Below are 24,560 nucleotides of genomic sequence, written 5' to 3'. Positions count from 1 at the left end.
ACCAATCAGTACTGTTGTGTGATTTAAACGGACTTCAGCTGATTTAAACACACAGAAGTTTATATAAGATAAGATAGCTAAAGACAGTCTGCCTCCTTGTGTTGCACTGAGTGAAGTCCTCAACACACAAAACAGGTAGAAGCACAGGCAAAGACAGTACAAACTTCTCCCACCAGTGTGTTTAATACTGACCTGGAAGGACCCACTTCTAGGAGGAGTTGTCTGTTCAGTCCTGGGACTTGTTGCAACTAGCCAGAAAGCATGAATTCATTCAGTTCTTAGTGGGCAGGTGTCCACTTCAATTGACATAGGACATTAGATGTGGGTCACTTTCGTTCACTACTAGTCTGGGCTAGACTGCAGCTGGAGTCCTAGAGGTGGAAAAGCTGTGTATCTTTTAGCACAGACTGTTGGGATGGAAACATTATGGAACTATTTATCAAAATAATAAACCAAGTTCAATGATACTTAACACATCGGAAGTATAACGTGTATTGGATATTAGACATAATGTGAGAACAGCAATGGACAGGCCAATTCTAAAGAACAGGCAGGACAGTTCTAGCTAGCCACCTGCTTATTGTTTGCATCCATATGCAATTGTCCTTGAAATATAAAACGAATTTCGCTGACTAAAAAGAGAATTCAGACTAGCAAACTGTTGCAATGGCTTAGAACTGCAGAGCCCTAACTTGGCCCGGCTGAGCGGGCTTCACTGGAAATTTGCCAGGAGCCTGCGATGGGCACCTAATTTGCATAAGATACAGACCGCAATAATCTGAATACTTATTAGAAAGGTGGGACCCAGGAGGACTATGGGTGCTGGTATGCCCCATCCTGACTGAAGTGGTCTCTTGCGCTATAAATGGCCTCTTCACTTCCAGTACCTACTGCGGGCAGCACTAGAGAAATCTAAGATGGGGGGAGGGGGGGAGGAGGAGGAGGAGCCAATAAAATGTCTTACTACAACTCATTTAAGAGCACTTAAATAAGAGCAATTAAGTGAACTGGAATCTAAGACAAGGGGTGTGTGTGTGTGCCAGAGATGACTACCATTCCAGAGTTCAGCTAAAACAAGAATGATTGGGGCCAAACTGTGCTCTGTTACACTGACATAAACCAGGAGTAATTTCATTACTTGTAACTGAGTTACTCTGGATGTATACACCAGTGTACCAGAACATAATCTGGGCCTATATAATGATGTTATCCTGTAATACATGACCAAATACAGTTGGCTTTATGTCACACAGTTTAAAATTTGATAGACACAAAATAAACTGCCCTGTTGGTCCAAATACAACAAGAAAAAAAGTATGCTTTGCTCCAATCCCCATTGTATGGCCTATCAGCTTTTAGGTAACATACAGTTTGGCGGGGTTCTGTAAAAATAATTGCCTTAAGTGTGTGTTTTAAAGCTCACTACTGAAATATCAGATATAAGTGAGAACAGCAAAACTACACACCGCTATCGCTTACCAGTGGTCTAGCCAGGCAGCAAAAATACAACTTTGCACTTCAACAACTGACTGCCAGCTTTCTTTGAGACATTACTATTTCTTGCAACCCCTTCTTTGATTTTTTTAAAAAGTCTAATTTCTGTTAGATATTGAAAACAGAAAAACGTAATTGGGGACGATAAAGTGGGTAAAGGCAATTTTCCCTCTTCCAATTATAAATTTAAAAAAGGATATTTCTTCTATTTATCCAACAAATTCTAAAGGACCAGACATTGAGCAGCATTAGTTTCATTCTTGGATGATCTCAGTAGCTATTTCTAGTCATTCTCTTCGGCTTTGTGCCTGGCAAGACTCCTGTGCTTTTCGTTTAAAAGTTCATTTTTGTAGGTGTCACTAATTTAAATCCCTTTCCACATTTTAATTCACTACACAAAATATTTATCTACACAAGGCAATCAATATAGCTTAGGTTCTTGAGAAATCTGCACTTTTCAAAGGAATAAACTCCGGATGATTCTTTTACTCATTCATAAACAAAGTCAGTCAGTTACACACAAATCATTCTGTAAATATAAAATGTAAACAGTTAACATACTTCTGTAAGGAGCAGCACCATTTTACATGACTACTTAGCAAGTGATCTACATGTTTGTTTTGTTTTGTTTTTTTTTAAAAGAGCATTGACAGCTGGGGCTTCAATGCTGAAAGATACTGAACATTCATGGCTTAAAAAGAACCATTATTAAGATTTCTGCTATGCTGGTCTGACAGTGAAGTGAAAGAGAAAAACGATTTATCCAGCACTGCTATTTCCCCCCATTTTTACCATGGCATATATTGCTCTCTTAATGCATTAGCTACAGAAATCTTACAACCTGAGGTTCTCCCACCAGTGATTGGTTTACAGGAATAAGTTACTCTGGGTGAAGAAAGAGTGGTCAAAAAGATGGGGTTTTCTATACACACACCCAACACAAAACTGCTCTATCCTAACACAGAAAATAAGGAACTTAAACTCCAAAGAACCACATGCTCTGTGAAAGTATAACTACAGGTCTAGTTTTCCCTGTTGGCAATCTAGATATCCTGGGCCTACCTTGTTTTTTGTGTACAAAAACAGGCTAATAGCTAGAAGTAGTAAACAGTTTATTTGCATTGCAACGTATTATTCATGAAGTATCCTCTTTTTGTTTTATGAGATCATAAGCTTCAGCATGCCACAGTTCTGCCACCATCTCCTTTTGGCAGGCTGGATACTTCTGCAGCTATAAAGATATGCTTTGCTTTATGTTTATATTGCCTCTCAGATGAGGTGACTTTGCCATGGGTCATAAACAGTTTCCCTAATGAAACTCACTAACTGCTGCTTTTATTCAATTGTTATAGGCAAGTAGACAGAATTAAAGGATTCTGTGTTCACTGCTACCACTACTGTAGCTATACCCAAAGCTATGACAGGCTACAACGTATTATTTTCTCTTCCACATGGGTAAGACAAGTGACCAAGCATATAACTTTGAAGGATAATCATGAACAAAATATTTGGAAAAAATTCTAATAAAAAAATTGAAAAACCTATAAAATCTTAAATAATACATGATACGGCGAGACAACATTAATGTGTGCTTTGATCAAACAAATCTTACAAATTCAGTAAAAAAAAGTTCAGCAGCATAATAGTAAAGCAAATATGCAGATTTTTTAGAACCATGATAAAATTATCAGGTTTAATATTTTACAGAGTTAATTACAGCAAAAAAAAATACATTTTTGTGGCTGCTTTTAACACAACTTACAGTTTAAAATTACAGCACTTTAAAATGAATCCTACAATTATTTTTGAAAAAACACTCAAAAATAATACCACTGATTTTCTTAAAGGTGCCCTATCAATGACTAAAGGACTCCCCTTCCCTCCCCCCCAAAAGACCAAGTAGTCATCTACAGCAACCCAGAGGTCCAGCGGATGTTTCCAGACTGCTGTCAGTATCAGAGGCCAATGTTGGATCTGTTGACATTGAAGACACATCATTGACAGATGATGAAGACGACGGATGTTGTGAACCATTGATCATTGCTGCACCTGTGCTATGAGAAACAAAACAGCAAATCAGTTGCAGATACAGTTGCATGGTTTAATACTTGCATTAGTATTTCTCGCTCTACTGGTCATTAATTTTTCTTGCCACTCAAGAAGAGATTTCTTGGAGTCCATTATTAAATAAGATTTGAGGATTTTTTTATTTAAGTGAAGGGTTATATTTCTGAACCATTAATCTGTGCCAAAAACCATGGGACTTCCAGTACAGGATGCTTGTAAATCTGAGATAAACACTTACAGCTGAGTGCCAAATTCAGAAGTGTGGCTGAGAGAGAAAGGAGGTAATGGCATGTAGTTCTACATAAGCCCAAGAAGATTTTCCAAAACCCTAAAAGCAGGCGTCTAACTATACACTTAAGCCTAAAAGTGGCTGAATTTTCAGAAATTCCAAGCATTCATCAGCTCCATGACCTCAGTGGGAACTGCTTAGTGCTCAATACTTCTGAACTTTGGCCACCTGAGAAAATGGTGGTGTTGGAGTCAGGACTCCTGGTGCTTTACTCACTTTGAGCTGCTCAAGATTACATAGGGAAACAATGGCAGTTATTATCCCACCCTGTGCCACAGATCCTCCAACCATGGAAAGGGGGTACTCTAATGACCCAGCTGTACTTGATAACAAAAATACAAGAGTGGCTTCCAAAGGCCGTTCTTGTTTAGAAAATAATTATTCAGGCAAACAGTACGAGTGAGAAATTTGATCTCAATATTTAGTAGACATTAAATGCAAGTGTTAAAGTGTACTTTTATAGTAGCTATGCAGAGATGTAACAAAGTTACAATGAGGATTTTAAAGCAAATTCAAGAGGAAAGCAGCTTGGTATGAAACAGTTACAAGTCTCATGTCTAATCATGAGCTACTGAACTGTGGCAGAAAAGTTATTAAAATATATAATGGGATTCCCAAGAGCAGAACATAAGAAATTAATGTCAAGTAGTGAGGAGTTGCTGATGGGAGAGAATACCACAGACAATAAAAAGGGGTATTTCCTGGAGCAGTGTCAGGTGCCCCAAAATTAAAAGACAGAAGAGCTGAGGATGGGAACAAGCACTTTGAGCAGCATGCTCATCAGGATCAGCCAAGATTTCAGGAGGGTTTGGTAAAGGCTGACCTCTTTATGACATCACACTGCAGTTTTCTACATTGGCCAGGCAAGCCCAGGCACTGTTGCTATAAGAATTTGCAGGAGGAAGACGGAGTCTCACTGAAATACAAACAGTGGGCACTAAATACTTTTGAAACTCAGGCCAAGCTTATTTAGGAGGATAAGTTTTGGCATCCACCTTGGTGTGAATGTGTTGATTAAATGCCCGTCTCTGATGATGCTCACTGGAACCTCATTAGCTAGTCACCCTTTTGGGAGACATTGATCTAATGGATGAGCAGAGAGGGCTAGCAACTGATTTCTAATCTGAATTCTGCTACTGATGTATTGTGTTACTTTGGCCCAGATGCACTGTTTTCCACCTGTAAAATGGGGATATTTACTTGTATTGTGGTGGCTTCTAAGAGCCTTTGGGTATTCTACACAGCAAGCAGAAACCTGCAACAGCTAGTCTCTGAGCCCGGGTCTACAGACTTGGGCTTATGCTACAGTCCTAAAGACAGCTGTTGCAGCTTGGGCTGGAGCTTGGGCTGTGAAGCCTAGGTGGGGGTGGGTCCAAGTCCATATGTCTAAACAGCTATTCTTAGTACTGTAGCAAGAGCCTGAGTCTGTAGACCCGGGCTCTGAGTCTCGCTTCTGAGGGTTTCTGCTTCCCGTGTAGCTGTACCTTCAATCATAGGAAAGAATCCCACTGTGCAAGGTACTGGACAAATAGAGAAAAAAAAAAGACAGTCCCTGTCCCAAAGCCTTGCTTCATGGGGGTGTTGGGAGGGGTAGTTAACTAATCTCTATATAGTGCTTTACATTTCCAAAGCAGAGCACCAGCATCAATTATCACCACTGATGAAGTGAATTAGCTGAAAACAGCTTCTGCCGGAGTGTTCTTGAAATTCTAGAGTCATATTTTGAGCTATATTAACTATTACTATTCAATCAGCTTTGCGCCTTTCTAGCTTACCACATAGATCAGGCTTGTACAGTGCTTTTATTGTAACCAACCTAAAGGGGCTGGTTGTCCACGTATAACCCCGTTCTTGGTCCTTTCCTCCAGGTCCATGACCTCCTTGTATATTAACTCTGTAAACATGACAAAAATAGTAGTTATACCAATCCAATACTTCAAACTGATCATTTTAATAAGATGTGCATTCATCATTAACATTCCAGTTTCATAGGATTATTACTCTTCAGAACTATTTTTAGACAATATTAGACTACAAAGAAGATAGCAAAGAAAGGAACATATTTAGAACTGAAAGTGATGCACCAGTTTACAGCACCATTCTGCTGCAACTTCAAAGGTTTGGAGCTCACAGAATGCACTGAAATTGCTCACTGCTTGGTAGCTGATTTTGTCCGGGTCGGTTTGAGATGGAGGACGTCTAAGTAGAGCCACAAGGCTGAGGCAATCCATTCACTCAATGTTATGGAGGCCTCCTGCACAGGTGAACAGGTCTGATGGAAGAACAAGGAGCGCAGAAGGCCTTATCTAGCTGGGATTAGGATGGCTCAAGGCAACATTTTTGAGAAGAGCTAGTACCCAGCAACACCACGATTCTTTGCTAGACAGACTGTGTTTATATAAGTCCATAACTATCCCCTTGGAAGCATACTTGGGGTTACGTGCCAAGTTGCAAGACTGCTCTGCATCAGAAACCATAACATTTCTTGAAGAACAAATGTTCCCCTGCCCCAACCCCATCATGGATTTTCCTCACTAGTGCAAATTCATGCCATGGCCAAGCCTGATGCACTGAATGATGTTCAAACAACCTAAGTGTCGAACGTTACTGGTGCTGGACTGCCTCTCCCTTCCCAGATATCTTTGCCTGAAGGATCCTGGATGATAGCTAACCAAGGCAGTCTCGTCCAATCGTTTTTTCTTAGCAGAGGCCTAGCCATAACTTGTTTGAGAGATGCTGGCAGATAACCCTATCTGAGATGTGTGGACAACCCTTTCCAACAGGAGGATCAGATATTGATCAGCTACAATATCCACAGATCCAGGTCAGATGAGGGTGGGCACAAGGACACTGGCTGAGACTCACTAAGGGATAGCGGTATGGCTGTACCATCCCAATCTGAAGGTCACCATAAATATCCAGAAGCCACTCTGGATCAGATCATCCTTTTCTGTGGCGATTAAAAGCCACACACAGGATGAAAAAGATGCCTCTAAAGTCAGCAAGGGGTGCTCTAGGTTGATAAGATGGCCAACCACCCAGAGGAGGTTTTGGCTGGGAAGCAGCACTGGTAGAAGAAAAGGACCAATACCTTAGACGCAAATTGTCAGTGACAGATTAAAAGTGGCAAACTGAAGTGATTTCCGAGTGCAATATGGAGGAAGGAATTGTTTAGGAGCCACTATCAATGGTCAGAGACAACAGACTGGGGTAGCATAGCAACCCACGTGGCTACCCGCACTTGGCACTAGGCCAGGACAGAGGTATCATACTGTGTTTCAAAGCACCCTTGGAGGTTACATCAGTCTCCTTGGGAAGCTCATAACTGCACATCTCTTACCTCAAGAGGGAAATGGAAGAGCCATGGCCTCACTCTCGAGGTGATGGTGATCAAACCAGATTAGCGGAGCATTTGCCTTCCTTTCTAGCTTGGCCCCCATGTTGAAGACTATGTCCAGAGTCTAATGGCAAAGGGCTCCAGACTATCTGCGGTAAGCCTTTGGTTGGCACAAGGGCTATACATTCTTATGCTAGCAGGTCAGAGCTGGCATCTGCATGCACAGTGAAATTCTCCAGGGGTGGACCATGAAGCATCCCTCCTACTTCCTTCTCTTTCTGGCAGTAACGGTTGAACTTTCTCCCAGGTATTTTGAGCACCTAAAACGGTACCAGTCTATTCAATGTATTATATTCGCATATTAAATGTAGCACTTTACACTTTAATGCTTCTCTGGATCCATCTTAATGGATCCTATCACTAATCCTATTAAAAACCTCAAACAACTGAAAATTAACTAGATAAACAAGCAAACTCTGCAAGTAGAAAAACATGGTTCCAAGCCTACTTGCCATGGTAGAGGAACAGGTGACGGTTATGGTGTGGGACCTTCTACAAATTTACTTTGACAGCTGGATCTGCAATATGATGCACAGGGTCAAAGGGCTCAAGAGACACAGCACGTGACCCATGTACAAAAGAAAATGCAGGCTGCTCTGAGCTCCTGTTAAGTGACTCTGCAAGATGTAACTGATAGGGAAGGAACTTTGTGCCTGTTATTCCTCAACACAAGGCAGGACTACTTTCGCCAAGTCTGTAACCTGAAGCTGTCCAAATCCTGTCATATGCTAGATCACAAGGTCCAACTGGGGAGGGGGCATGGGTTGGGGGCAGGGTATTCTGGTTATTTGTAAAGAGACTTTTCTAAACAAACAACAAACAAAAACATTTACCCCTGCCTGCTCACCAGTGCAGTGAATGACACAAAACCTAAGAGCAAGAAATCTAGGAAGCAGCAATGAAAGTCCCTTCTTTGTTCTTTCAAGCTTTTAAAACCACAGAGATTCGGTAATGCATTGAAGGCAATTGTCAACAATAGAGGCTTGGATCGAGGACTTCTTTCTACCAAGTTTGCATTCAGACCTCATCACAAAAGAGAGTGGTGTATTTACTGTTACATAACGTATAAATATATACACATACACATATACATACACACACACACACTCAAGAGGATAAAAGTGTGACATTTGCTATCAGCTGTCTTCTGATTTAGCAATGAATTTTGATAAACTTATGGAGGAGATACAGAAAAGTGCAGATCTGTAAGAGGTAGCTGCCACTTGCTGAGAGCATATTCTTTAAAATCCAAGAGATACAAGGTCATTGAGAACAATATCGCAAAACCTATCCATAATGTTATCGGCTGTACGACTGAAGTCATAAGGTTAGTATCAACTAGGTAGTATACAGAAACAGCAGATGAAAGTACCTCTTTGTTGCATAGGTTCTGTGAACATACAATGGGTTTTGTGCAAAAAAATTCAAGAGTAGAGGCTTTACAGAAGGCTTCATGATCATGCATGCAAGTAACCCAGAAAGAATGTATAGGCTTTAGTCACTGCTGTGGTGCTACGGCTTAGTATTGCCATAGGTATAGCTATTGACGTCTGTGTGGGTGCAGATGTTTAATTCAAAGAAAACACTGGCTTACATTTACCTTCTGCAAGTAATGCTGTATGTGCGAGAACACGATCTTTGTGACAAACACTGGGCCTTTTGAGGTAAGGGGGCACAGTGGTATATCAAGAGTCATGGGCTTTGCAACTCACAGCAATGCTGCTCCTTTTTTTGTGTGCTAAATTTGGCTCTATATTTGTCTTGTAGTCGAGGGCGGTTTTCAGATATTACTGAAAGCTTTTAAAACAATTTGTTGTAAAACAGATTTGACCTCTTAATTTCCCATGACAAACAACTCAAAAATAATTAATACACTGTTTTTTTCCTTCAGCTAAAACTGTGACATCTCTATTTTGTGCCACAAAAAGTCATGACTTTCCCCATTTTTTCCCCCAATGATAACTGATTAGTCTCATCTACATGGAATCAAAAATCCACCTTTAATAGCAGAAATGTATATCAAATTGCAGCGTTTACTTTTGCTGAAGAAAAATTCTATTTGAAGAAACAGCTGAGGAAGCTCTGTAAAACTAAAGGTGGCTGAGCCTCTTTCAGACAATGCAAGTGACGATAAGAAGCGATTGAAGCAAGGAGAGATTAAAAACCAAATACGGCGTGACAGGAGAATATATACGAACTTGGTATTAAGAAGCGAGACTGCTATCAGAAGATTAGTCTGGACATAGGCCAATGCTTGTTTCCTTAAAGAGGAAAATGCAAATGAACACACTAATTTTCCCCTCAGGAGAAATGTAAATGAACGTATAAACACCCTATAGAGGAAGTAGGGTTGATATTATGGCTATAGGGGAAAGCCTATTGGTATGCTAAGTTTCCTCCCATCTCTTTTGTGGATCACCTGCATTACTGAAAAAACTTCTCTTAGCAGGGAGGCTTAGTTGACTCCCCGCAACCTACTCTTTGCTCAGGCCTTGGCTACACTTGCACGTTATAACGCAATAAAGCTGCCCAGAGCGCTCTAACTCACTCCCTGTACACACTAGCAAGGCACGTAGAGTGCTCTGACTCCCTGGCTAGAGCGCTGCTGATCCTCGACCTCCCCGCGAGGGATGAGGTTGGCTGCATAGTGGATGAGACGCTACAGCGTCAGTGTGAACGAGGAGTTACAGCGCTGATTGCCCTCCAGAAACGTCCCATAATCCCATTAACTGAAGTGGCCTCTCTTGTCTTCGAGTACAGGAGCAGCTGCTTATCAGCTCCGAGAAAAAAACAAACAGCTAATGTTTGCTTTGAGAGAGAAAGAGAGGGGGGGGGGGCGGGGGAGGGGGGGGGGTCTGTACTTACAAGACAGCATGCTGACACACTCTGGGCACCCCAAAAACCCACTCTCTCCCCCCACATACACACAACACACTCCACCCCACCCCCTGCCCATTTGAAAAGCACACTGCAGCCACTTGAACGCTGGGATAGCTGGCCGTAATGCACCACTCCAATATCACTGCAAGTGCTGCAAATGTGGCCACACCAGTGCGCTATCAGCTGTCAGTGTGGACAGATTGCAGCGCTTTCCCTACTGCGCTGTACGAAGGCTGGTTTAACCCAAAGCGCTCTACATCTGCAAGTGTAGCCAAGCCCTCAATCTGCAAAGCTTATTGTTGACACACCACAAGCTGGACCTGTTCCCCCCAGAATCTCAGCATGCTGCCTCTACAGGAAGCAGGGGAGAGTTTAGGTTTCTTGGTGGTAGGGAGGCCTTAGAAGTGGAGAATGAATACTTTGCCACTCCTTTCCCAAAGCATTTTAGAACTGAGAAGTTTTACCACCATAACAGAAGGTCATGAAGCAGAATACGGATGTGCACCCAAGCCTAGGAAAGTTACTCCTCTCTGACAAGAAGTGTTAGCAATGGCTGTAGCTGACTTGCAAGGTCTTGCCTACCTTATGGAATTTTAGGGGGAAAAATATTCTCACCAGTTTTCCAACTTTGTTTCATCAGCACTGGTGTTAGTCCTCATGTAGACATGTACAAGTCCAGCAATACTCTAGGCAGTGAGAACAGTCGCTTTCTTTTAAATAAAAAGCTGCCATGTTAATTAAAACTTGCTCCTTAGAAGGGTTAACTAACACGGCAGTAAACCCCTTGTCCACTAAAAGATTCCCGAGTGCAACTGAATGAAATGTTTACTTACAGTAACTGTGGTTCTTTGAGATGTGACAGACGTGATTCCACTTAGGTGCGTGTGCGCCTAGGAGTACTGGTAGAGGGGCGGAGTTCACACCTTGCGGCAATAGTCCCCTCCGCTAGCTACATGAGGCGGTGCTGCCCTGACCACCCCTCAGTTCCTTCACTCCGAACACCTGAAAATGAGACTCCAATGCAGAGGGGACAGAGGATGGGTCATGGAATACAAGTCTGCATCACATCTTGAAGAACCAAAATTACAGTAAGTAACCATTTCTTCTTCTTCAGGTAGATGCAGCTGTGTATTCCTTTTAAATGACCCAAGAAGTACCACGCCCCAAGAGGAGGGGCTCAAAGTCTACCTAAACAAGGACTGCAGGACCGCTCTACCAAAGCTTGCATTCACCCTGGGCTGGAAGATGAGGTTATGGCATAATGGTTCATGCACATATAGATCAATGACCACACAGCAGCACTGCAAATATCCAATATGCAAACATCACTGAGGAATGCTATGGATGTTGCTTGCACCCTCGTAGAATGAGCTCGCTCCTGCTCAGGGGGCGAAGCCATAGCTATTTCATATGCAGGATGTTATCCCTTTGGAGACTGTCTGTGAAGAAACCACTTGACCTTTCATGTGGTCTGCATATGATACAAACAAACTAGGGGAAGAATGAAACGCTTAATCCTGTCCAGATAAAAAGCTAGACATTGCCTGACATCTAACATATGGAGACACTTCTCCAGAGATGAATGCAGCTTGGGAAAGAACACAAGTAAATATACCACCTGGTTCAAATGAAACTGAGAAACCATTGTAGACTAAAACATAGGATGTAGTCATACAGTCACTTCATCTTTGGAGAATTGTATATAAGGAGATTCTGCCATCAGAGCCTGCAACTCTCAACGCTCTCTTTGCAGATGTTATTGCTACCAGGAATGCAGTTTCCTGACACAAAAGCAGAACGGGAAAAGATGCCAGAAGCTTGAACGGAGGTCCCATTAAGGCCACTAGGACTGAGTTAAGGTCCAACAGAGGGTCCAACTAAGTTAAGGTCCAACTGGTTCTTGGACTGGAGGATGTAGATGAAGGTGTCCTTGTAAGAATCTTGCTACCATGGCACTGGAGAAGACTGATCTTCCCTGAACGGGGGGGATGAAAAGCTGATACTGCTGCCATATGCACTCAGTGAACTAAATACAAGCCCCGATACTTGAAGGTGCAGCAGGTACTCCAGAATGTCCTGGACACAGGACTGAGCGCAGGGTGCAAGGTGCAGCCGTGGTTCTGAGTGAGTAAGCTGGGATGCGGAGGAAGCGGTACGGAAGGCTGAATAGAGAGTGTGAGAAGGTCAGAGAAACAGCACTGCTTCGGCCATGCCAGGGCAACGCGAATGACCTTAAGGATGACCTGAGGGATGACTGGGATTGGGGGAAAGGTGTACAGGAGAGCCAACTGCTAGCTGAGGTGGAAAGCATGGGACAGGGAGTCTGGACCGAGGCCCCCTCGGGGACACTTCCTGTTGTCCTGTGGAGCAAACATGTCAATTGTGGGAAACCGCAAGCTGCAAAGGTGACCCAGAGGACACTTGTCTTCAGGGACCACTAGTGACTTAGACACAAATACCTACTGAGATGAATACGCAAGATGATTCTGAACTCCAGGTGAGTGAATGGCTGTCAGGGTAATGACAGGTTTCAGAGTAGCAGTTTTCCTCGGTGCAGAACTGCCACAGCCCAATCATCTGTAGGCAGAGCAACCTGGAGCTTGCTCCCCCTTGTTTGTTCACATAACACATTGCGGCGGTATTGTTGGTGAGCACGTGAGCCTCTGATACAGTCCTGAAAAGTGTGACATGCATTGTAGATGGCCCAAAGCTCCAGCACACTGATACGGACTGAGGCCTCCTGCGCTGACCATAGCCTGTGTGTGTCCCCCAACTCATCTGGGAGGTGTTGGTAACAACTGATCTGGTTGGTGAGGGCCGGACAAAGGGACCACCTTGGCAAACATTCTCTGGATGCTGGTTAGCAATTTGCATCTGTAAGGAAAAGGAGGTGTAAATCTTCCTGCCCAATTGCTTAGAGTCCCTATCCTTGGGTGGCTCTGTTGTTCACTGCAGTTACAACTAGGGAATTTGGTGCTGGCCCCTCAGATCCCTGCACAGGAACAAAATAGCACTTTTCCAAGTGCTTAGCTGCAGGTGGTACCAAAGCCGGCATGCTCCAGAAGGCCTTAGCAGGTTCAAGGAGCGCATCATTGATAGGGAGGGAGACTCTCCCAGAGGCAGACGGCTGCAGGCTATCCACTAATTTGTGGTTGTTCTCTTGCAAGAACTCCACTTGGATACCAAGAGAAGCAGCTACAAGGTTGCGAAAGGTATCGGTATGCCTTAAAATCCTCCAGTACCAAAAGAGGAATGAACCAGGCAGCACAGTATTGTCCAGAGACAAAGAAAAGGCCCTTAACTGGGCTAAAATTGGACCCTGTTCCAGGGGTGACAGATCTGGATGGGACAACTCTGGAGGCTCCACAGGGAGGAGGAGTGCTGGTGCCTGGGCTGGTGGAAGATCGATGGTCACCACCACAGACGTGGCTGGTGATCTCGCCGTTGAGTGAGACAAAGAATGGGACCTCCGTGACCAAGGAACATCCCACAGATTCCATGGAGGCCACTGGCATGGATAAGAAATTGGTGGCCAGTAGGTGCCAGGCCAGGGGCCACCGTCCCAACCATGAGACAAACGCCAATCCCAGTACCCGTAACGGACCATCGAAGGCCCCCAATGCTGGTCAAGCAATGGACAATGGGGGGAGGACGACCCTGACTTGGATGCCAAGGAGCCTCAGGATCACTGGGATGAGGGCAGAGCGAGATCAGAGGCAGCAAGGAACCAGTCTGACTTGTCCATCACCCAGAACCAAGCAGGAAGCAGCGCTGCCACTGGAAGCAGTACCGCTGGTCCTGAGCAAGCTGGTGCCAGAAGTGCTCTCAATCCCAAAGCCAGCAGCGGTGCTGGGGTGTTTGACAGCACCAATTTCAAGGGCAGCGAAAGCTGCCACAGTAACATTTGCAATGCTGATTGCAATGGTGCTGAGGAGATTCACTGTACCCAGGTCCCCCGGACCAATCCCAGTACTGGCCCTGCTTCCACAACCGTGAAAGGGGAACATTGGGGTCCAGTGCCAACTGACCCAAGGGTCCAATGGCTTGAGTCGACAGGGTTATAGATGACACAGCCCTGATAAAGTCCTGGAACAAAGGACAGGTCGGGGCTGAAAAGCAGACAACGTGCAGCTGACATGGAAACAGTCAGTACTGGCATCTACCTTGTCCGTACCAGATTCAATGGACAGGCAGAGGCCAGAACCCAAGTCAGCAGTACAGGGTTTCTAACCTCCCTACTCGGTACCAGGGAAGGGTTAGAGGTACCCACGCCATCCTGCGCACTGGCACCAACTCTATGCTAGTTAACGCTTTTCCTGGGGGAGGCGGAAGAGGTTCCCCAAGACCTGGAGCAGTCTCGGTTGGTCTTATCTGACCTTTTCCTCCATGCAGATAACAGGGAATGTCTCCTCCGTTTCTTCAGAGGGTGCCTGCTCCAGAACACAAAACAGCTTCACTCTTGGAACCTGAAGGCGATCTCTGACCTGATAAGGGCTTCGGTTCTGAAGCAGGCCACATAGCTTGTTCAAGCAGGTGCTGCTTTAGGCAAAGGTCCCGAGCCACTTGAGTCTATTTCTTGAACGATCTGCAGATTGCATAATGCTCTTTAACATGGGCCTCACTGAGACAGCAAGCACCATGTGTAGGGATTGCTGGTGGGGATCACACTCCACATGAAGGACAACATTTAGCCCCCGTAAGAGCATCACTGAAGAAACTAAACTAATAAAATTAACACTAAGCTAACGCTAAGGGTACTACTTCACAGTATATATAATAAGAAAAAACTAAAACTAGCTGAAGGTGGAAGGTTAAGACCACACAGAGCCCTGACTCCAGCCACAGATGGTAAGAAGGAACTGAGGGAGGGTTGGGGCGGCGCTGCCTCATGTAACCAGGTGAAGGGCTATGGCCACGAAGTGTGAATACTTCCCTTCTCCGGGTACTGGTAGGCAAATTTCTTCGGCTTTGGTGCGCTGTGTGCGCATACACCTAAGCGGAATACTCAGCCACATCTACTCGAAGAAGGTGTGGTTTCCCTAGTTCAGATATGGACCATGTGTAACCAGACCATTTCAGGGAGCATAATTAAGGAATAAAACCATTCCCAAAGCCATGGTTCAATCCTTCAATCACACTTCCAGAAACAGCGCTGAACATGATCTTGTCCTTAGCTACACTTGCAGTTAAAGCACACTCAGTGCCAGGTCAGCTTCACTCACAGCTGACACCATTATCAGCAACAAGTAATTTTCCTAGGTTAGACAAGTGCCAAGGGTGAAAGCATGTTCTTTATCTCCTGAACCAGGGCAATCTTTACTGGCCAGAGACCCAACCATCTTACCTGATGTCTGTATGAACCTGATCTATGCCATGGAAGAGAACTACTGTACCATAACTGTGCCTTTAAGAAGGCTCAGTAACTAAACTTAATTAGAATTGGAACCATGCTATGTGCAAGTCACTTAACATATGAATTCAGAAGAGGTACAATAATGTAACCTTACCATATACTTAAATATTATGCAGGTTTCTGAGCTGTGAAGGACACAAGCTGCTAGTCATTCCAACTTCTTAACAGAACTCCGGTAACACAATAATCCTTGTATTGGATGTCAATTCCCAAAGACAAATTTAAAACATTGTTCTTACCTTTCCATTCTTCTATTGTGTGCTCTCTTTCATCTAACTGCTTGTCTGGTATCTTTGGTGGAGGCTGCAAACAGAATTGATGCATGATAAAGAACTCAAACAACTACAGTGAAATGAAAGGGAAAATGCACATCACCTAACCGGAAGGCTGTTGTATAAAGAATAGCTTTCAGAATCCCAACCCAATCTTTTAAACACACAGTATCATGTCTGACCAAAACTGTTAGAAACATAGTGGTTGAGAGTTCAATCCCTGAAGGGGCCATTTAGGGATCTTTGGTCCTGCTTTGAGCAGGGGGTTGGAGTAGATGACCTCCTGAGGTCCCTTCCAACCCTGATATTCTATGATAGTCATCTCATGTCTGGCCACTTTTCTATACTTCATGTGATGTTTCAGACGCCTAGTGATTAATAGTTTTCCTCGCATTGTTACAGTTATGTTTGACAAAGGTGGCTAAATGGAGACGTATCTAGGTACAGCATCTTCCATGCCTGACTGCCCTTTTGCCTTTTTGGGACATTTACTGTAAATATTCTGTAGAATTCTAGTTGCACCATTTACATGAAATCCTGTTTAGGATGCTGAAGTGTCTTCTTCAGTTCTTACTAGGTCACAGCCAACTACCCCTTCTGTTCAGACACTTATTTTTCATCTTATTTCAATAAACTAGAAGTTAATTGTTTAAAAAGTGATATATTTTTATGTTTCAACTAAATCCCATTCACCAGTGGCGATATTTGACAGCACATGCTCTTACACTGGAGTTTTGCCTCTGGCTCCTATTTTGTTACTTAGTGTTGAGATACTACCAAATTGCCCTAACTAGTAAAAATACCTTCTTCCTCTTTTCTTACCCAGGAGTCAATGGCTCATATTCCTGGTAAATGTAACAGGTATGCATAGGAATGACTGAGGCAAATATTTGGTTTAATAAATCCAGGGCCTGATTTTCAGGAGATTTTTAAGTGTGATATTTGCATGTCTTATTTGTAGGTACAATCATCATGATTATGCATAGAAATACAGGTGAATCACAACTGCCTGAAATTTTGGCCCCTAGAGAGAAAATTCTAACAAACACATCTACCAATTTCAGCTATAATTCTGACAGCTGCAGGTCAGAAATGTAGTGCATTATTATGGCAAGCAACTATACCAATCACCGCATTCCAAGTTTGCTTTCTTCCGTAGAGTATCCCATTATCAAGAGACCAAAGCCAAGAACTTACTGCTTCTGCTTCAGATGGATCATACCAGACATTGATGTATGGGTGCTGCAGAGCCTCATCCACAGAGATTCTTTTAGAAGCATCTATAACCAGCATTTTTGATAACAAGTCCCTTGCTTGACTGGCTGCAAGAGTGAAATTTTCTATTTAGGTTTATGCTGAATCCACATTAGACAATGTTTTAAATCTTATGAACAGACACACTTAAAAGGCTTACCAGAGAGCAGACAAATTACACTTTTAAGGTCTGCACAGAATTCAGGATTTAGCAAAGCTGGTACTACATTAAAAAGCAAAGTCAAAATAATGAGTAAAACTGATAAGAGAGTGTCACATGTAACAAGAACAAAATCTCACATGGAAGACTAATCAGTACCTGGTCATTGTCCTCCTTCATGCAAAGGAGGCAACATGACAACTGGACATGTTTTCACGTCTGATAAGTTTTATTGATACATATATCGCCAGTGACTAGATGGATTTATTGAAATTGCAATTTCTGGGGGGAAAAAATCAGAAGCTGGACAGCTACCAGAGGACTAAAAAAGTGTCCATGTGATAGAGAACATCAAACAAAGTAAAAAAGAGAAACCTGGTAACTAGTATCTGATAAGTAACTATTCCTTAATATGAAGGATTGCCTCCTGCCCCTCCCCCCCAATAAATCTGTCATCACATAAAGGATGAGTGAATTCAGAGCAACTAAACTCTAGATTGGATTCAAATTGGCTTGTATATAAGCCTTGTGACATGGAGTGAAAATTGGACTAAGTATGAAAAAAGGTTGATAGATTCATAGACTTTAAGGTCAGAAGGGACCATCATGATCATCTAGTTGACCTTGTCAAGGATGAATCCCCACTCTGGCACTTCAAGTGCAGAAGGTGGGGGCCCGCAAGGATTCTAAAAATTAATATGTGCCACTCCAGGCTTGGTAAATGCTACCACCACCCAAATGCAAAAAACCCCCTTGGACCCAGGAAGGAACACTTGGGAATTCCTCCCTGTGGGGTACCCTCAAACCCTTTCACCCCCCCCCCACCCCTTTGGGGAAGAGCTGAGAAAGAAACAAAGGAAATTAGCTGTGCTACCGGCTGATCAAACAACATACACAAACCTCTTAGGACACCAAAAATCAAATCCTGTTCTTAAAAAAAAGGTAAATTTTATTAAAAACAAAAAGGAAGAAAATACATCTGGAACTTAGGCTTTTGCTAGATTTTAAAAGAGCAATTCCAAAATTAAGCACCCAAAACAGCTTTCTTGGGCGTTCAGCTTAAAGGTTACAAGCAAACAAAAGCATCTGGGGTTAGCACAGGGAAGTCCACAAGCCTTAAAAAATAAACAGAAATAAACCTAATTGCGTCTTTCTAAACATTCCTAATTTATTTACATATTTGGGGGGTTTCAAATAAGTAATTCCAGGAAAAATCTAATGATTTCTCATCTCTGGCTTAAAGCTGCTTATAGCGTAGTCATAGCCCTGACTTTGCTCTGTTCCCCCCCTCTCCGGAGAACAACCACAGACATAAAGGGAAAGCTTCCTTCCCCATTTTAAAAAGTTCTAGCCTTCCCATTAGCTCTTTTGGTCAGGTGCCCCTTTTCTTTGCCTAGGGGACTTTTTTAACCCTTTGCGGGTAAAGCAAGCAGAGAACAGCTACCAAGAGGGATTTTACAGCTAAGTGGCTGGCTGGGTGTCCATAAAAGGGAGCTTCCCATGCCGCCGCCCCCTCCCCCATTTATCACAGACCTACACATTGCAGCCGCATAATCTCTCCTACCCACCCCTGCAATAGGCCCATAATCTCTGGCTGTGTTACTGAAATCCTCACATCATGACTTAAAGGCTTCTAATTCATATCAGCAAATGACCCATGTCCCATGCTGCAGAGAAATGTGAACCTCCCCCACCCCGCCCCCAATGTCTCTGCCAATCTGACCTGGGGGGGAAATTCCTTCCTGACCCCAAATATGGCAAACAGTTAGACCCTAAGCAAGTGGGTGAGATCGACCAGTGTACTGATGAAGAAGTCTCCAACCATACGGTCAAATTATCAGTGTTGGGTACAATGTTATTTAACGTCTTTATTGATCACCTGGAGGAGGTGGTGAAAAAGCAGACTAATTGGGAGGTGAGGCAGAGCAAACTCCAACCAGGTCAGAGAAACAAACCTCGAGGAGCTAAACAAATGGACAGGAAATAAAATGTGACTGAACAAGGGGAAGTGTGTAGGGCTAGTACAGCTAGGAAAAAATATCCCTATCCTTTTAACAAGCTGGATATACTAGGAAAGCAATTGGGCGGGAGCTTGCAGCGTAATATTGTGGCAAACACCTAAAAAGGCCAATGACATGTGGGATGCAACACACAGAGCCATCATAAAATGAACCTGGGACGCAAGTCACCCACTACGCTGTACCCCTCCTACAAAACCACGACCATAGGGGAAGGCTGTATTTAGGCATCTCAGTGCTGGAAAGAAACAGAATGGGTGAGAATTCACAGAGTCGCTAAAAAAAAAAGCGACTAAGGGGGATGAAGAGGGTAACTGAGCTTAGTTGTGCTGGTTCACGACATTAAAAGGAAGGGAATCTGAAAACCAGTTTACAAGAGTTTGACATGTGTAAACACTGAAGAGGGAAAGAATCATTTAGGGCTGTCCACAGAGGTAGAACTACGAGTAAAAGGGTGAAAAATATCTAGACAACAGGGGGAAATATTTCTGACTGACTCTGGAAGTGAACCATAGAACAGTCTCTCAAAATAATAGGTGGTATCCATATCACTTGAGTTACCCAGAACTCAACAGGATAAAGTAATGTAGGAGAAAGTCTCGTAGTAGCTAGGAAGTGTTAGGGTTAGGAGAGGGACACGCTAGATTATAACTTTTCAATATATAGTGCCTAGGATTCATAGATTTTTAAGGCAAGAAGGGACCATAATGATCTTCTAGTCTGACCTCCTGTAGACCACAGGCCAGAGAACTTCCCCTAAATAATTCCTAGAGCAGATCTTTTAGAAAAACATCCAATCTTGATATAAAAATGGTCAGTGAGGGAGAATCCACCACTGTCCTTGGTAAACTGTTCAATGGTTAATTACTCTCCTAATTAAAAATGTACTCTTTATTTAGGCAAGGATATTTAGAGAAAGTAAATATAAGTAAAATCTTGTAGACAGCAGAGCTAGTCATATTAAGGAAGCAATACTAAAATTCAGTTAATTCAATATAAAAGCCTCTATCACTGCAAGTGTTTATACAATGTGGAGCTTCCAGTGTTTCAAAATTACCTCACTATATAAATAAACGGTACAAGAAACCATTCTCCATGTGTAAACCCAGAGGCAAACAGGAGATTTCTGAGCATTTCAGTGTTTCCTTTCCTCTTCCCAGGAATCCTCTTACCCCTAAGTGGGCTATGGTCATAGTGCTGGTCAGTCCCTTTCTTGGCTGATAGTGGAAATGAAAAATCCCCATTTGAGATACAACCTAGGCTATCCTGAGGACAGGCAGGGGCTATAACAGTGAGCACCTTCCATCCTCCTTTGAGCCTCAGGTGACTTTTTCCAAAGCTCTGCAAGACCCGGCAATAACAGACCATATTGCTTCAAAGCACTACCAGGTTAATCATCTTTTGCTAAAGTACAAAATGCGATGAGCCCATGCTAGTCTACGGTGCTAAGTAGCAGCTAACTTCTAGCACCAAGAAATTCTTATTTCCAGAACGAAGGGATCCCAGAGCCAAAGGCATGGTTAGACAGGATACAAAAAAGGAACGTACATTACATTTACATGTTATCATGTATGTTACTTTATCTCTAAAGAGAAAAGAATTCTGGCTACATAGCTTACAACAATTGCCTTCTTTTTTGCCGTTTCCCTCCACCCCACATTTCCTCCCTCAGATACACCCCTCTCTAAGCAGTTTTAATGTCAGCTATAAAGGAAAATATCTGTTTCTGGATAACAAAGAAGCTACTACAAGAATATGTAGCAGTAGCTCAGGAGAAAACAAGAAAAAGGAGATAGAAGTAATCCCAGCACATACATCCCATCGCTTGGTAACAACATTTTAAAGTTTAACTCTTTAAAAGATTCATCTGATAATGGACAAAATTTAAACTTTCATTCACAAAGTGTCATAAATATAAAGGAAGGGTAACCACCTTTCTGTCCACAGTGCTAAAAAATCCCTCCTGACCAGAGGCAAAACCCTTTCACCTGTAAAGGGTTAAGAAGCTAGGATAACCTCGCTGGCATCTGACCAAAATGACCAATGAGGAGACAAGATACTTTCAAAGCTGGAGTGTGGGGTGGGGAAACAAAGGGTCTGTCTGTCTGCGTGATGCTTTTGCCGGAAACAGATCAGGAATGCAGCTCAGAACTCCTGTAAAAAGTTAGTAAGTAATCTAGCTAGAAATGCATTAGATTTTCTTTTGTTTAATGGCTGGTAAAATAGCTGTGTTGAATGGAATGTATATTCCTGTTTTTGTGTCTTTTTGTAACTTAAGGTTTTGCCTAGAGGGATTCTCTATGTTTTGAATCTGATTACCATGTAAGGTATTTATCATCCTGATTTTTACAGAGGTGATTCTTTTACTTTTTCTTTAATTAAAAGTCTTCTTTTAAGAACCTGATTGATTTTTCATTGCTCTTAAGATCCAAGGGTTTGGGTCTGTGTTCACCTGTACAAATTGGTGAGGATTTTTATCAAGCCTTCCCCACGAAAGGGGGTGAGGGTTTGGGGGGGGGGGATGACGTCTCCAAGTGGTCTCTTTCCCTGTCTATTGTTTAACACGCTTGGTGGTGGCAGCATAGGGTTCAAGGACCAGGCAAAATTTGTAACTTGGGAAAGTTTTTACCTAACCTGGTAAGAATAAGCTTAGGGGGTCTTTCATGCAGGTCCCCACATCTGTACCCTAGAGTTCAGAGTGGGGAAGGAACCTTGACACGAGGCTACTACAATATGAAAAATGATACAACATACATGATCTTACCTTTAAGTTTGTTGTGCTCAGAATCAGCTGGGAAAAGTACATCTGGGAAGAGTTTCTCAAAACTATATCCAGCATATTTAGGTCTGTTCTCCACATAAGTCCGCACTGTTGGCTGCAATTTCTTCATGAATTCAGGGCATGGTGTTCCTAGCTGCTCAATAACTTTATTCCACTGATCAATATCTAAGGTCAAGCAGCTAAGAAAAACATAGCATGGCTAACATCCAGCATAAAGGCTATGTTAAAACAATACAAAATATCTAACAGAGATGAAGGTAGCAGGCCGAAATAAATAAAAAGACACTATCAGCTTGTTCAAGAGAACAGTGATGATGAATAATTGTAAGCTTGGCTGAAGAGCAGTGCAGCTAATATTGATTTTACCCATAAAATATCCAGACCTGCCAAAGGATACACTTGTAGAAAGTACAGGGAGTTAAAAACCCACTGAGCTAAAGCAAATCTCAAATATAAGTTTAACAGAAACCTACCACGTTTACTATTTGTATAATTGTCCAGAGAGCAGATATAGTTGAATTCTGTTCGATTCAACTCCCAAATATGCTAAGCATCATTAAGGCATTAGAGGGAAAAGCCACCCATTGGTGTTTTATCTATATACTCGATAGCCTGACTCAAGCTCTGGCTGTGCAATACATGAAGTGTGTACTAATTAGGAGAGAGGTCACATTTGGGCAACGTAGATGTGCACAACAGGGTTGAAATCCTGGCCCCACTGAAGTCAATGGGAACTCTGCCTGTGCTCCTACCTGCTTAAATGCTAGATACTACAGTCATGAGCACATTATAAAATGCCTATGGAATATAGATGTATCTAACAAAGCCCCATAAATATATTGCAGTTCTCATTTAAAATGTCATAAGTGCAAGAAAGTTCCAATTCCCACAATAAAGGCATAAAATGAAAGCCAAGTGTTCAAACTTGAATGAACAAAGATCAGTGCATAAATAAGAGGGGCCTAATTTAGCTCCCTCTAAAGCTAAACAAAAACTGGGACTGTTCAGCAGATGTGAAAAAAAAAAAAAAGCTATTTTTATTAAGACACCTTAACCTTGGGCATGCATATTTCAAAATTTGGGCCCTCGAGTCTTAACATAACAGAAAGTGTCTCCAATTCAATAAGGTACTTGTTGTGTTGAAGTATGCAACAAAACCCATAGAAGTGAATAAGATTACTCATGTGCGTGAAGTTTGAAATATTTAAGATGTATTTAAGAAATTAGGCTGAATCAGGGCCAGTGTCTCAAATAAATAACTGCAGCCCCGACAGTTGGATAATGCAGAGCAAGACCGATAATTCTGTTCCTATCTGGAAATATTGGAAATAAAAATGTAAGGGTTTGGGCTTTTTCCAGTAGCTTTACCTTTAAAACCAACAAATCTGGAATTTAATGCTTGGTTTAACCAATGAAATTAGTCAAAAGGGTTTGGGGGAGGAAGAGAACAGAACTCTGCACAAACAAAACTTCTGACTCTTAGTAATGTTTACTGGTGATGCAGATTCTTTCAGTCCAGTTTCCATCTAACAAATCCTCTGCTGGAAGTATCTTTAATATGGCAATACCCAGAGAGCGAGACTACAACTCATTCACTGAATGGAAACACAGGCCTGGTAGGTATTTCTAAAAGATGCTTTGAAGATTCACTTTTACTATATTTTATATTATATATATAGATTTATCTATCAATATATTCAGCTATCTAAGATCATCATCTCTGGAGCTTTCCTTTAAAGTAGCGTACAAAGCGTAACCTGAGACAACGTGACACAAGCCGGACTGGTTAGGAATTTTTTAAATGTCCACTTACAAACACAAAAAGCAACATTGCTGAAGTATTTAGACAGTAGCTGAGATTAGTAGAATAGTAGATCACTCCACAAAATGTTCAGTTAAAAAGGAAAATCAAAACATATAACAGGTAAAGCACTGTACAACAAAAGAAGTCCAACTTAATTATCGCAACACCCAGAAGCAATGGATAGGCACTATATAAAAATCTAAAGTGAAAATAAAAGGGTAAAAACCTCAGGTTGTCCAAGTGGATAGCTTCTTGTCTCTCTAAAGTTAGTCTGCATGAATTGCTAAATGCAGCACTGCAAGCTACAGTTATTTACTTTGCTTTTTTTAAAATGATATTCCCATAAACAACTTTGTGACAATCAAAACTAAAAATCATGAACTCACAAATGGTATTTTGAAACAGTAATTTAAACAACGTCGTAGCAGTCAGCAGTGGAGCAGACAAAGACTACTCTGACATGGACCTGAAATGCTGCTGTATGTTTGGACCTTTCAAAACTACATCCTAGGCCAAAGGTAAGGATACGATCTGTACCAGGAAATAAAACACCACCTTTGATCATTTCTCCCATGATGCACCCAACTGACCAAATGTCAACTGAAAACAAAATGCAATGACATTAACATAAAAAGGTAGTTATTAAAATAAAATAAAATTAAAAAATAATCCACACATACGTGAAGTAATTATAAAAAAGCAGTGTACAATGGAAATGAGTGAGGATGAA

The 24,560-nt window shown here is 42.3% G+C and overlaps 1 protein-coding gene across 5 annotated transcripts in view; it reads right to left on the bottom strand.

Moving 5' to 3' along the window:
- Positions 1-1,995: 1,995 nt before the first annotated feature.
- Positions 1,996-24,560, bottom strand: part of MAPK8 (mitogen-activated protein kinase 8) — a 112,819-nt gene continuing 90,254 nt past the window's right edge. For 3 of the 5 annotated variants that reach the window (XM_074958569.1, XM_074958568.1, XM_074958570.1), the window contains 5 exons: positions 22,009-22,191; positions 17,010-17,134; positions 15,780-15,843; positions 5,667-5,744; positions 1,996-3,543 (listed from right to left, as the gene is read on the bottom strand). In XM_074958569.1, coding sequence (XP_074814670.1) covers positions 3,398-3,543; positions 5,667-5,744; positions 15,780-15,843; positions 17,010-17,134; positions 22,009-22,191 — 596 coding nt within the window. In that variant the 3' untranslated portion in view covers positions 1,996-3,397. Of the gene's footprint in view, positions 3,549-5,666; positions 5,745-15,779; positions 15,844-17,009; positions 17,135-22,008; positions 22,192-24,358; positions 24,431-24,560 lie in introns of all 5 variants that reach the window. The other 2 variants (XM_074958571.1, XM_074958573.1) reach the window with 2 other exon arrangements.

This window comes from Natator depressus, chromosome 7 (assembly GCF_965152275.1).
Source record: "Natator depressus isolate rNatDep1 chromosome 7, rNatDep2.hap1, whole genome shotgun sequence".
NCBI classification, from domain to species: domain Eukaryota; kingdom Metazoa; phylum Chordata; order Testudines; family Cheloniidae; genus Natator; species Natator depressus.
The sequence above is the reverse complement of the archived record's forward strand: the minus strand, read 5'-3'. Positions and strand labels throughout refer to the sequence as shown.